This window comes from Haliotis rubra, unplaced genomic scaffold (genome assembly GCF_003918875.1).
Source record: "Haliotis rubra isolate DU_JTF1 unplaced genomic scaffold, ASM391887v1 Scf43, whole genome shotgun sequence".
Lineage (NCBI taxonomy): Eukaryota > Metazoa > Mollusca > Gastropoda > Lepetellida > Haliotidae > Haliotis > Haliotis rubra.
Window position 1 is genome coordinate 1511909 of NW_025767113.1, and position 14480 is coordinate 1526388.

Below are 14480 nucleotides of genomic sequence, written 5' to 3' on the forward strand. Positions count from 1 at the left end.
TAGTGACAGCTGTCCAGCATGTGTTGCCGGTGTGAGTATACACGCTGTGATACCTACTCCCCAGCACCAGCACATCTGCTGGGATGTATCAATGCATTTAATGAGGCCAAATCTATTTCAGATGGGTAACAAAATCATTACAGCATAATGCATCAGCTTTCACAGGAATGGTGTTGTTATGTTCATACCAAATATTAGTTTGTCATGTTTCACATATGAAAGTCTGAAACTTGATGTATGCACACAGAGTGAGTGAGTGAGTTTAGTTTTACGCCACCCTCGGCAATATTCCAGCTATATGGCGGCGGTCTGTAAATAATCGAGTCTGGACAAGACAATCCAGTGATCAACAGCATGAGCATCAGTCTGCGCAATTGGTTGATAACAGTCATCGGTTCCCAATTGCGCAGATCGATGCTCATGCTGTTGATCACTGGATTGTCTGATCTGATACAGACTTGATTATTACAGATATTGCTGAGTGTCACCTTGTCATACACACACTGAATATTGCTGAGTGAGTCACCATATTGTTACACAGACAACTGTGCTATTACCTGTTGTTACACAGGACAACACACTGTGTGCATATTGTCACCTTGTTACACAGACAACACACTGTGTGCATATTGTCACCTTGTTACACAGAGGAACACACTGTTGTCACCTTGTTACACAGACAACACACTGTGTGCATATTGTCACCTTGTTACACAGACAACACACTGTGTGCATACTGTCACCTTGTTACACAGACAACACACTGTGTGCATATTGTCACCTTGTTACACAGACAACACACTGTGTGCATATTGTCACCTTGTTACACAGAGAACACACTGTGTGCATATTGTCACCTTGTTACACAGACAACACACTGTGTGCATATTGTCACCTTGTTACACAGACAACACACTGTGTGCATATTGTCACCTTGTTACACAGACAACACACTGTGTGCATATTGTCACCTTGTTACACAGACAACACACTGTGTGCATATTGTACCTTGTTACACAGACGAACACACTGTGTGCATACTGTTACCTCATGCAAAGAACAGAGTCAAATGTTTTTAAGATCAACAAACTGATCACTAATTGAATGATTGTTTTAGAAAATTTGGTGTCATTATTTTCAGCATCTTCCTTAACATGATCTTTACACTTTTTGGTTGGCAGTACAACCTATCGGCAAAGTTTGTCTGGTTCGTTATCATGACGGGAGGCGAGTGGCAGCCCCTTATGTTGACTTTCAAGCTTAATTTGAAACAATGAAACTAACTGACACTGACTGAATACTGACCCACAGCTATTGTCAATAATATGTATGTATCTACCAACAATCTAGGGACACACACTGTTATCAATGTCAACACATCTGAACACAGATTGCAGCCATGCAATGGGATCATGCCAGATGTTGACAGCAGTTCACTGAATATTTTACTATTAACTATAATAAATTCCATCATAGTGACAGTAATGAGCTTTCCTATCCACCATGTTTACAACACACTGTGCCATGATAATGCCATGTAGCTAGTGTGATCAGTCAGCAGTCTCTCTTTTAAAGCAAGACAATAGAATATTGAATTCTTGTACACAACTAGATATGTCATGTTTTTCAACAGTGTCACGGGACACTTCCTTGGGGTATTAATTCCAATCAGAAAAAGATTTGATAGAACAAGGTGGGTTTTTTGGTATCAGGTAACAGAGTTTAATGTATGTAGCATTTTCCATATGTTTTCCAGTGTTCTTTTGCAAAGTAACTTTATTATTTGTTTTACATTAAAACAAGAACATCACAAGATACTTGTCAGGGTGCAACATATTACAACCATGCCAGTGACAGTTTAGTGCCAGGAGTTTTGAGCCCCATAGGTTCCTTGAGTGACATGAATTCTGCTATTTGATTCTGTGCTCTTATTTTCAAGATATCTATGAAACCACCGAACTGATTGTATATGGAACATTGAAAATATCAAGTCCTCACAATGAGGTATGGGACCTTACTAAAATTCAGTCAAGTAACTGAAGATTGAGAAAATAGCCCAGCAATGTCAAATCAAGTTAATAAGTGCTGAAAAAGCATAACAGTTGTATGCAGTTTATAGGGTTGGTCAGGTAATGTGAACGAGATTTTTGACAAGGCTTAATGAAACAAAAGAGACAACACTGTTACCACTTTCCCCAGACAAGGAGCACATTAGCTTGAAGGTTTCATCAGGTAACTACAGTAGCTGCAGGAACAGTTGTTCTCATAGCAGTCACTACTCACTCAGTTAAATAATAAGGATCAAGGGCCATATCTCTGTAGGTTCAAACTGTGACAACATAGCAACCGAGTAGAACACAATTAATCCTGCCACAACCTTAACTCTGTTTTGAAAAGTATCTCTCAGATACGGTTGCAAGGTTTCATTCCAGTAACAAGTCCAATATTGTAAGAAACTTGTCCTCATTGCATACACCATGCACTAGCTTGATGAAGTAGAATAATAGGGCTATGCTGAAAAGCATGGAGCAAGGGCCATAACTCTGTAAAATATCCATTACTGATGCCAATTTTCCAAATCATCTGAGATCGTGACCAGTAACTTCAGATTGTAAAACTTCATTTTTCTAACCTTGCAGTTGGGATAATAAATTAAAATCTTACATGTTAGGCTTATCTTGAAGGAATTATATTTGTCCCTACCAATATCAAGTCCTTCTATAAAGTCTTACTGTGGTAGTAATGTGGACTGACCCCTCCACTGGGACTGCTCCCTATAAGAGCTGAAATACTTAAATATCAGGGATGCACTAAATCCACCATGATTTCAATTTGTTGGATATCCCGAATATTGAGTAATGAATGTGAATATTGTGAAATGACTAAATAGCAACTTAGCCGTTGATGTGTTAATCAGTATATTCAAGAATACAATAACCATGATAACAAAAGAAATAGTCTGACATGTTTGGACCAAGTTGACAGTGTTGACAATGGCCAGTAATCACCTTACTATCAAATCACACATAAAAGACTGTTGACTGTTATTGTGCCAGGCTTGGATAGATTCCATGTTGCATATCTCGCTCTGATAAAAAACAACATTGTTCGAGTAACAACCCTGCTTTTAAAAATAATTCATAAATATGTAGTGATCTTGAATAATAAACTGAATCCATGAAAGTTCACGGTTTGATTCACTGAATAAAGGGCTGAACCATAACAGCCCCATTAAATATGGTGCTATTGTCAGCCATGCAACATCATGAATAGGAAATTTTGAAAGTGGAAGCAGTAGCATGTGGCGAATGACAAAACATTTCAATATGTATTTCTTAAAAGGCATTTAGAAGTTGGACAAACATGAATACCAGGGCGGTGTATTGCCCCAAATTTTGTATTGCTATATATTGCGATACACTCTTCTGTATTCGATATTTTGTGAAAGAACACTTATTGAGATCTGTCCACTTTGTAATATTCTTTTACCTTCAAATTGAATCACAGTATATGTGAGTAACCACTGTTCATTGTATAGCTTCTTTCAAAGCAAGAAAAAGGAAAAACCAGAACGTTCTTCTGTTTATATTTATATTTTAAACCAGCAGGGATCGACACTCACTAAACATTTCAACTAGTCCTCCAGGCTAGTGGATTTTGAATGTCACTAGTCCTTTCCAAATATTACTAGCCCTACACTTAACTATAAAAAACTTTCAACAAGTCTTTCTTTTAATGGTAACTGCTGTCCAAAGGAAAGTTAAAGGTCACATGCAACGAAAAACACAACTTTGCAGATTCTGATACCTTTCGGTATGGACTTACCGAAACAAATCGTCAAAAATGCAAATTCAACTTATAAACATGAAAAATAACGCGATGAAAAAAAACGCGCGAAATCGGAGTTCAAACGTTTCACTAAAGGATTTCAACAGCTGGGCTGCGCTTATACTACTTATAGCACGTGCGCAGTGAAGTAGGTTCGCGCAGCTTGGAAGCGCTTGTCCGGTGAATACTCGGTGAAGGCTTTGATGTAAGCTATTTTTCTAATGTTTTGTTGATATCTCACAGACGCGAGCTTTTTATATGTTATGACAGTAAATTAACTGTTTATATAATTTCATTTGTCTATTTCACCACACGTTCTTCTTACCGAGTCACTTTCGATACTTCAAGGCAATGCCATTATTTAGCGTTGACAGAATTTCCAACTGTGATATAGATATGTCGTTGTCACAGACTAAACTCAATGTCTTGTTTTATTGACACCTGTGTGTCTGCCTGCCTGTCTGCTAATGACAATATTCAATACACAGCTGCTATCACTGACCACATGCAATTTGAACTTAACACCAATCAGGCTATACACCATAAACAAAATGCATTGATTTATGGCCCGAGTTCATGGGTCTCTGTCACATTTTGTAATTACACAGACAGGCAGGTGTGATACTTGAACACATGACATGTTATGATGTCTGTTGATTGCAAAATGTTATACACAAAAAATGAGCATGTATTTACAAAACCCAACATCTCTATATATACACACACAATCAGCCGTGAGGGCATCTGCAAATGAACCAGCCGTTACACCTGAGTGCACACCCACCTGCTCTGACAGGGGTCGGTATCCAGGCTGCTTCGTTTCTTGGGAAGTAAACCGAAGTACACAATATTGCACTTTTGATTTGCGATTGTACACTTATAATTTTGTTTATATGTTTTTTCATAACCAGCAATGTATATTATATGTCATGAATAAGTGATAATTGTGTTTTAATTATGTTTGATGTTTTGGTTGCATGTGACCTTTAACACAGATAAAATGTATGATTTCTCATTTCATATGACAAATTCAACTGAAACTAGCTTACATCATGTCCTCCATAAACCCAACCATACTATTTATATACTCTAACTTCTTAAACTGCAAAGGATGCTGAATTTCAAATAATTTAAAGAGTCTGAGCTACTGTGCACATCTGTATTACTCAAGAAAAAATTAACTGAAGTCACAATCATGTGACATGATCTTGAAGTGCACATTCTAATCATAACAATGATTTATGCACCTATGTCTTTGAATAAAATTATTATTAATATTACCTATTTCATGAATGACGTTGGGTACACTTTCTCATAAAGAAATGATTTAACAAAACACCCAAGATGGGCAAAAGTCTCTCTGTATTAGTTAAAGTAAACTTTCTTTAGACGGAATAGAACAATGAAAAAAATGAAACATGAGAATCATAGCCTTATAATAAGATAGAAGCCTACGTTTGTCATGGAAAATATCAGCTCGTGAAACATAATTGCTACTACATGGCATACACCATTTAAATATATTTAGGTCAAATCCAACTGTTGATACGTACCAAAGTTATTTTAACATATTATTCAAATAATACAACTTCAACTTAAAAAGTTTACACACTCATAATGTCCAGATAAAGCACGAAGGAGACGGAAACTCACGCTATTTTAACCCATTTGTAATATGCCATAATATCCTCTTACCTATTTCATTTATATTTTCATTTTTACGTAATCAGAAAATTATTATAAAAAGATTAATTAAATAATATGTATGGCGCAGCCTATTTCCCGGTAGCCATGGCTTTTAAGCCAGTAACACGACATAACATTGGGAAATGCCTCCGTTTTCGAAGCTCTGTATGAATAATACTCGAGAAGATTCATTTGATGGCTGGTATCGTTCGAAGCTCTAATCATCAATAATATCACAGTAACCCTGCCAGGAATATTTTCGCAGTTGTAAGAAGCGGTTTTATTGGATAAAGCTTGGTTTCTAATGACACTTTTTTCACCACAGTCTGCTATAAGGTTCGTGATTGGTAAAAATCATGCACGTAGCCTAAGGCAGCCAATCATATTACAGCAATGGATACCGTCCTCATAAACTTTTAGACAAAAGTTTTAGGTACAATAATGCTATTCTTTTTAAGCGTGTTAAGCAGGAAATCGCCACAGGTATGTAAATTGTGGAACGTATTGGACATATCGTACTAGGTGACGACCTGTGACAAATATTCTTTATGCAATTTGTTTCACATTAAACATCGTGTCGGAGCATGAAGATCGAGGCGACGAAAGCCGAGATGTCACTTGACTTGCATACCATGATCGCACGAAAAGATGGAAATAGTAACTTAGATGTACGTTTGACAACTTTTATGAAAACTGTAGATTTTATTCATTAATTTATTCAATTTTAATTATTTCCTGGAAATATCGATACTTTGCTGTTTGACAATCTCTAAGTGGACCCATTGCCAATCATTTGGAAAGACTTCTAATCCCCACCCACCACCGCCACCCATATTACCTGAATATACATATATATCTTTTTCCTCACCATTCAACTTTACGGGGTTTACGGGCAGAAGTCTTACCTTCGGTGTTGAATGGATTAAAATTGAACAAATAAATCTTTGTCGGTATACCGTTACATCATAAACGTATCGCGATACATAATTGATACAATGTCGCATTGCGGTTTACTGGTATACCGGTAATATCGTGCAGCCCTAATGAATACATGACATATTTAATGAACACAAATAGAAAGAAGTTGTTATCCTCCATCTCTTCACTTCAGTATGTATCACAGTACAGACCTAATTGTCATAACATACTGCAACACAAAATTCCTGACAAGACACAGCCCTAACAAAAGTTTTACTAAACTTCTAAACAAATGATGTGCAGGCTTTGGAGATGACTCAAGTGCCAGTAAATTGCTAAAGCTGTTGTGGTCAGATTGTAACAGAAGTCTGCAGGAACAAACGATTTAGAGTTGACCTATTGTATTGTGATTGATCTTGTAACAAAATGTATTTTCATAACAATTTGACATAAAGTATTACAATACACATGACACTGAGCATCAATACACGTCTTGCACAAACCCTGGCAGTACTTACAGTGTCAGGATGTGCCCCCTTCATCTTGATGTCCATCTTCATCGTGTCCCCCAGGACTCCATCAGTCGGCTTTAGGCTGTCATCGGCAGTATTGATACTATGTCCTGCATTGTCAGCACCAATGCTGTGTCCTGTAACCACTGCTATGACACAGGCTAACACAGCAGGAATAACACACGTGTGTCTTGCCATGTCTTCTCAAGGAAGGTGGAAGAGATGATGGTTGACAGTCTGTCCTTTCCTCCCTGTCAGCTGCTTGTTGCTGAACGCTGCTCACTGTTGTCTGAACCTGTAACCATGGTAACAGATACTGTTATAGTTAAATACACAAGCAGTAGTTATGAGTCTAAAGTCCATCTGTAGTAAACTTCTGTTAGGTCATACAAGTAAAGCTAACTATATCCCTATCATAACAGGTGAGGCTACTGGAGATATAAACAGCCATAGCTGGGCTAGTAAACATAGCTGTAGGCACAGAGTGAAGAAATGTGAAGGACAAGGTGCACGTTGTTTACATCATTATTTCAGCATAATCACAGCAACCCTCATTAACATGATTAACACCAGGTAACACTCACAAATGCTCGAGACAGGTCGACTGTAATCAATAACCAACACAATGCTAGGTACACAAAATCAGGCAACATGATCTCAGATTTTGCCAACAGAGCATGAAGAGTGTGATCAATTACATACAAATAGAAGAAAACTGGTTTTACTTACACTGGAAAACAATGCTCTTTCTGAGATATATGTCCAGTTTTAGCTGATGATAATCTGTATATTTATCATACAATTTACATGTCAAACATTTTAGAGAACTGGCAAGGTGCTGATAACATATCACTAGAAGACAAATCGGTGCACAACAGCCAGCTGATTGTACATTGATTGCATACTGATCGTATATGCAATCAATGTGCAGTTTTATGATGAGCATACAGTTTGAAAACTGAAAACACATGATTGAAATTGCCTTGAAAGAAATAGGAATTTTCCCGTCATAGCTATGTCGCCATAACATCTTGTCCTGTCAAGTCCAAACTGTCGCATATCATGTCCATGTTGGAAACAATATATCCTGTTCTTGTTATCATGCACTCAATCCCCAACAAGCCGAACACACAAACCATGCTTTGAGAATCTTGACTTACACACACAATCATCAAATACCTACAGACTGACATTTCCTATTACCTCTGGCACGCGTAATATGTGGGGCTGTGTACAATGCTGACATAAAGTTTGGCCATGTTGTTGTTAAACTTGTAGGTATCAATTCCTGGCTGGCATGAATTCACCCGTGTCTACCTTCTATAATTATCTTTATTTGTACTTGAATCACTTTAACTGGACATAGTATATTCCCAGTTGTCTCAAACTTATGTATCTAAATTATCTGGATGCAACTGAATCACAGTATACATGTTAACAGTGACAATCCTCCAATACATGAAACTAAACTTAGTTTGTCATGCCAATTCGAAGCAACATTTCAACAAAAAATGACCAAACCTATTAAAGCAGACCATTTTACACATATGTATTCCTTCTTTGACAACCAATGATCATTTCAAGACACCAACAGCTGCAACCGTGTAACTATAAATAACGATCTGCCATCAGTTCAAACACAAGTTGGCTAGAATCAATATACATAATATTGAATAATTTTCAATAAATCTAATGAAATCAGTTAACAACTCTAACACACACATACACAGATCACATTATATGACCGGATAGAGCAAACTGATTTGTTGATTTGCCAATTTCCCTCTGTCAAAGCAAGGGCTGATGGAATGCAAATCTAAACTTCCAAGTCTCTGTGCATAAAATGTTTAAAAGCTGGGAAGCTAAACTTTGATATGTTTGTGTCACATCTGAAGCCTGATTTGCATTGTTTTCATGCATTTGAAACCCTGGAGATCCAGGTAAGAAATAGTCTTCAACTAAGATAGCTTATTAAAGAGAATAGAGTGGTTAAATATATGTCATTATATCAAAATGTCATAGATCAATGCTCATTATATCAATCACTAGATTATCTGGTCCTGACTCAATTATTTACGATCCAACAGCTGGAATATTCTAATGTGTGTAAAATTAAACAAATAAATGTTACATTTAGTACTGGTAACTACTGAAATTGTTTTGACTCATGAAATCGAAAGTTGAAATGAAGGAACAAGAGGCTTCCTTTGTAAAACTTTGACAGCTGGTTAAGGTGAAAACACTTTTAAACCAAAGGTTTATGATGGCAATGACAAATGGCTAGCTTCTAAGTAAGTAGATGTGTATGCCTACGTATGAGTATGCTGCATAGATTACATGTGTCACAGTGGGAGGCAGATAAAAGCAGATGTCTGTCTGTCCTACACCATCCAGATATTAATTAAAGGTGCATGTGTTTTGTCACTGCTCTCTGTGCATAGGTTTTGCTGTTTCTTCTGCATGAGATAAACTCTGCTTTCTTGACCCCTTGGTTGCTTTGCTAGCTGACTTAAACGACACTCTTATCTTTTTTCAACACCCCCACAATTGAATGGTATTATTCAACATCAAATATCTCATAGCTTTTATAACAGTCTGTATATCTCATAAATCATCTGAACTGGTGACCAGGATATGCTAGTCATATATTTTTCAAATAGCCCAAATTTCAAAGGGATTTAGTTCTGTTTGATTTACATTTGAAGAAGATGATGAGTAATCAGAAAGGTATGACAACTTCTTACATATTATGATGCAACATTTCGGTATAGGATCTTACATTGTTGTCAAGCAAGAGTGAATTCTCAAGGAGTGACTTTTGCTTGATTTATGGTATACTATAAGAACCTATACCCAAAACATTGCACCATAATATAATAAACACGTTGTCATCCATAAAGCATACCTTTCTTTATGGGGTTAGTTTGTTCTCTGAAACAGATTAGAAGCCATTTTTTCAAAAAATTAACTTTTCATTGTCTTTGTAGGCATAGCATGAGGAGAAAATCACTCTGCATGTTTTCCACACTTTTCACCATTATTTCGTGGGGAAGCAACATTTGCGGAGCAAATTGCTGTGTACATTTTAGCTTAAGCAAAATGAAAATAAGAAAGTTGTAATATTTTTATTCCCAGGATACAGATAGTGTTGTCATATGTGTGGTTTGAAAAGCATACTGCACGATATTGGTAATGTAACATTGGGCAGTCTCACTTCTTTTCACAACATTATTGCATTACAGGAAATATGCAATAAATAAGAATATAACAGCTGGCGACTGAATTGATTTCTGGAAGCTATGCACCATGTATAGACTATTTATCTTTCAATGCCAGTGGTGAAGCTACTGCGTATGCTATATATGTAAATATTTCTGTAGACTAAGTCAACCAGTCAGTGGTTTTGATCTCAGGGTATGTTCAGTTGTTTATGTTTAAAGTTCATCGACAAGATATGGTTACAACTGTATTATCCCACGTTTCGTCATCAAGGAGTCAACACATGTCCTGAAACACTCGCGAGTGAAAACACTTATAAACTGTATAGTGTATCGACAGCTTTTGCAGTAGGAGATGAACACAGACATTACTAACATGTCTCATACTGGATTTTACTCGATACCATTACAGATGTTAAGAAAAGCACGTTCTTGTTCATTTCTTTAATTCAGAATTTCTCGTATATTCATTAAACTGTCAGCATTATATTCAACATAAATCCAAATTCTTACGGACGTCAATTCTGCCCACTTCCCTATTACTCGCACTCGTCTGCCGCCTGGAAATATTATTAATCGAAAAGCATTGTACAGCTTTACCTTTTTATTGTTGTTTCCTTTGAATAGCAAATGATAGTGTCATGCTTGTCAGAGTGTCTCGTTTAACACATATCAACTTTATGAGATGGTATCATACACAGTGACAGCTGTTACTTTACGTCGAATTGATCGTCCAGAAAAATTACGGATTCTCACGATCCAACGAAAACACTTCCGCCTTCCCACAATTCCTTGAATGTTAAAGCTCGGTCGTATTTACCTAACACGTATTTATTATACTATCAGGGCTCTGCGTTTGGTCATTTTTGCATGCTTAAAAAAAGACAAGACGGTGATCTTCCACTTTAAAATAGGGATATGTAACATTACCTAGCAGCGGTTAGTGAAAAAAACAACGTCTATTTTGCCATATGCTGACACGGTAAAGGATAATGTTTACCCCCTATTTAAATATGTAGGTGAAATATAGCATGTCTTTCCAAAGTGATTTCCACTGACAAATAGAACTTGATGTAGTGAATATGAGGTACGTCGAAAGTATACAGGATATTTTAAAATTAAAAGTAGAAATCAAAATACTCACCAACACACCACACAGGTACAAACTATGTATGATAATTGTCGCGAAGTGTCATTTGATCCGTGACAGCCCGCCCGCGTCACAATATCCCGTTGTGTATGTAAATGATGACCTCGGATGTGAACAATATGCACAGCCTCACGTGATATATTGCCAAGCATATACACCAGCAAGTAATTATCGATGGAGACAGACTCCTACATCACACCGATCATAAGTGAATGCAGCGATCAGACACGGTTGAGTGGCATCATTGTTTTTACAGGCGAGAAACAGGTCATATAGATCCAGTTGACATGACACTAGGCTTTTACTCGAGACATGACTTCAGGCAATGCAAATATTCCTTTAGGCCTAGCTAGTGGCATGTGTGAATCGAAGTACCGGTAATTCATGCATATACATATTGTTTTCATTATAACTGTACTCAGATGTACAAGAACTAATCTTTTTTTTTGTATATTTTTTTTTCACTTCAGTTGGGTACAATCGTCATTTTGTGAGCCTTAAAGGCGACATGCATAGAAAGACATATTTACATACTGAATTACAGTATGTGATGGGATTAGTAGACTATGCAAGATCGTGAATCACCATGGACTTGAAGTACTGCATCTTCGTAAGGTGAAGTCATAACATTGGCAATGCTGGAGATATTACATCCCATTTTCTAATAAATGAATCTATGTTGATATTTTTCGAACAAATATATTTTTCAATTTGATATACATCTTTTAATACTGCTTTATAGGTATTAAGACTGGGTTTCAAACCCTTTATGTTCATTACATATATATGGCGTTTGGCCAATAAAATCATGTGGTTGAGTAGGCGGTTGCTAGTGCAGCAAAATAAGATATCTATAGTAGAAAGCTCATATGTTTTGTTCAGTAGTCTATTAACAAGATTGGTGAATTCTTTCCAAAACAGTCTAATAGTTGGACATTCAATATATACATGATAGATGTTCTCACTTACCGAACCAACATCGATGATCATAAATCGTTATCAACCAGTTTTCATTTTAAGCAACTCCCTATTTGTATAAATGGCTTTATATATAAATTTATACTGAAACTCTAGGAGTTTTGTGTCTTTGTTAGATTGTCTATATTGTAGAAATATATTCTTCCAATTTAAAGGATCACTCAATTCGCTGTCCCATTTCTGACTGAGACTTTGGGAAAATTATTTTCAGATATGAAATTATCGTAAAATAATCTTGAACCTTTTACTGGGGTTGCTCAAATCATTCCAAGGGGAACATATTGACAATTGTGATTTATTTGGATGTTTTGTCGTTCGTATAACCTCTTTCCATTCTTTTGGGAATACTCGAGAAGAACACGATTTAGGTCAAGTATCAAAAATTCCCCATATATCAAATTTTGTTTTAAGTTCTGAAAATGTAAGGAAATCATGGTCATTACAAATATCTTTAATGTGTACTATTCCCTTGTGGAACCAGTTCAATATAATCAACTTAGGGTGGTATGGCACAGGTGGTTCAACCAAATGGGTTGCATAAGAATTTCATTTATATCATTGTTCCATTCATAGCCCTTAATATATCTACCCCATGCATCGAGTGCGTCTTTCCAAAACGGGTTTTCAATTTTGTATTGTTTAACTAATATTTGCGCCTAATAGAAGAATGTCTTTTACAGGGAAACCAGCTAAACTATAGCACTTAGAATTTGACACGTATCTCTTTAAACATGCAATTTTTAGTGAATCAATACAGGTTTTGATGTCAACCATTCTCAGACCACCATCTTCATATATTTTCGCATTAAATTAATTCTCTTTATCTTGTCTTTCTTATCATTCCATATGAAATTAAAAATATATTATTCAATTTATGATGACATCCTTCGGAGGATTGGGAAGAGACGTAAGAATATATGAACTATAGTTGCTAAAGCTAAACTTTTAATAACGGTTATTTTTCCAATCAGAGTTAAGTTTCGTTCCAGTTCAAAAAAGAGTTTTTGATGTGTTCTAGTCTCTTCTTTGTATTAAGAACTAATCTTGCTTCACACAGACATAGCCACACACAGACATAGCCACACACAGACATAGCACACACAGACATAGCCACACACAGGCACACATTAAGAATAAGACGAAACCTGCCTTTCCCTTTTACGTGAGATAAAAGATTACTCACTGGTAGAGTGTATCACCCTAGTCTAGTATCACCTGTTTAAAACAATACATTTCGATGAACAGTATTCAATAACAATCACTTCACGAGCGGACTGGACTATTTAAACATCAGCCGACCATTTCAGAGGGCAAACATTACAAATCTGTACCCAGTAACGTCCTCCCCTTCCCCAGACGGGTAACTCACTCCGACAGTTATTGCTACTTTGGGAAAGCACCCGAGAGGACTCACGGACTATCTTTTAAAAAGTTTGGTTTTGAGTATATACAGACTGCCATCTCGCATTGTATTACTTGCCTACTGATACAACTGATCCTAGGATATAAATTTACACGCGACATTTTGTAAGAAAATAGTGCGACAAGCATACCTTCTCAAATTTCATGATATACAACCATATCAGTTTGAATTATAGGAGAACGTGTATGTTATCTTTCCAACAACGACAGTAAGGTTCCTATCGATTGCATGTTGTGCACATGTTACAGGCCCAAATTGTAAATTCACAGTAAGTGGGTACGCCATACACAGAACAATGTGTAGAAGCTTTCAACCAATATATACCTCATTCCCGACATGGATGTATGGGTAGTTGTATGAAACTAGTATATATGCGACAAATCAAGGGCAAGTAACGAGGGGAGGTTCGTTTGACGAACTTCCTGCAAGAAGTCATAACCGGTTATATATGTTTCTTATACTATAAACATTCGTCTGGTTTATACCGTTTGATGTCACAATGAGCAAAACAATAGTTGTTGGAACATGGGCTTTCAGTAGCAAACTGGTGCTCACTGCAGGCAACAAGCTCGCGTCCGGAGGTGGCAGTTGCGTTGATGCTGTGAAATGTGGAATAAACGGTGATTTTACATGTGCTTCTGCCATTTGGATCCACGAGTAACCGAACTTGCATCATTATTTTGGCTCCGTATCTTGCATACAATTGATAATTGTTATTGTTAACTGTAAATTCGGCTGAATATATAGATATATACTAATTCGAAAGC

General features: G+C 36.7%; 1 protein-coding gene and 1 long non-coding RNA gene across 2 annotated transcripts in view; one reads left to right on the forward strand and one right to left on the reverse strand.

The window, feature by feature from the left end:
- The window catches only part of LOC124288942 (peptidyl-glycine alpha-amidating monooxygenase B-like), a 31342-nt gene extending 20395 nt beyond the window's left edge, over positions 1–10947 (reverse strand). Inside the window, 2 exon segments of the mRNA XM_046725532.1 lie at positions 6951–7239; positions 10763–10947. Coding sequence (XP_046581488.1) covers positions 6951–7142 — 192 coding nt within the window. The 5' untranslated portion in view covers positions 7143–7239; positions 10763–10947.
- A 3152-nt stretch (positions 10948–14099) lies between these two features.
- The window catches only part of LOC124289023, a 28746-nt gene continuing 28365 nt past the window's right edge, over positions 14100–14480 (forward strand). Inside the window, exon 1 of the long non-coding RNA XR_006901569.1 lies at positions 14100–14333. This is a non-coding gene — a long non-coding RNA (uncharacterized LOC124289023). The remainder of the gene's footprint in view (positions 14334–14480) is intronic.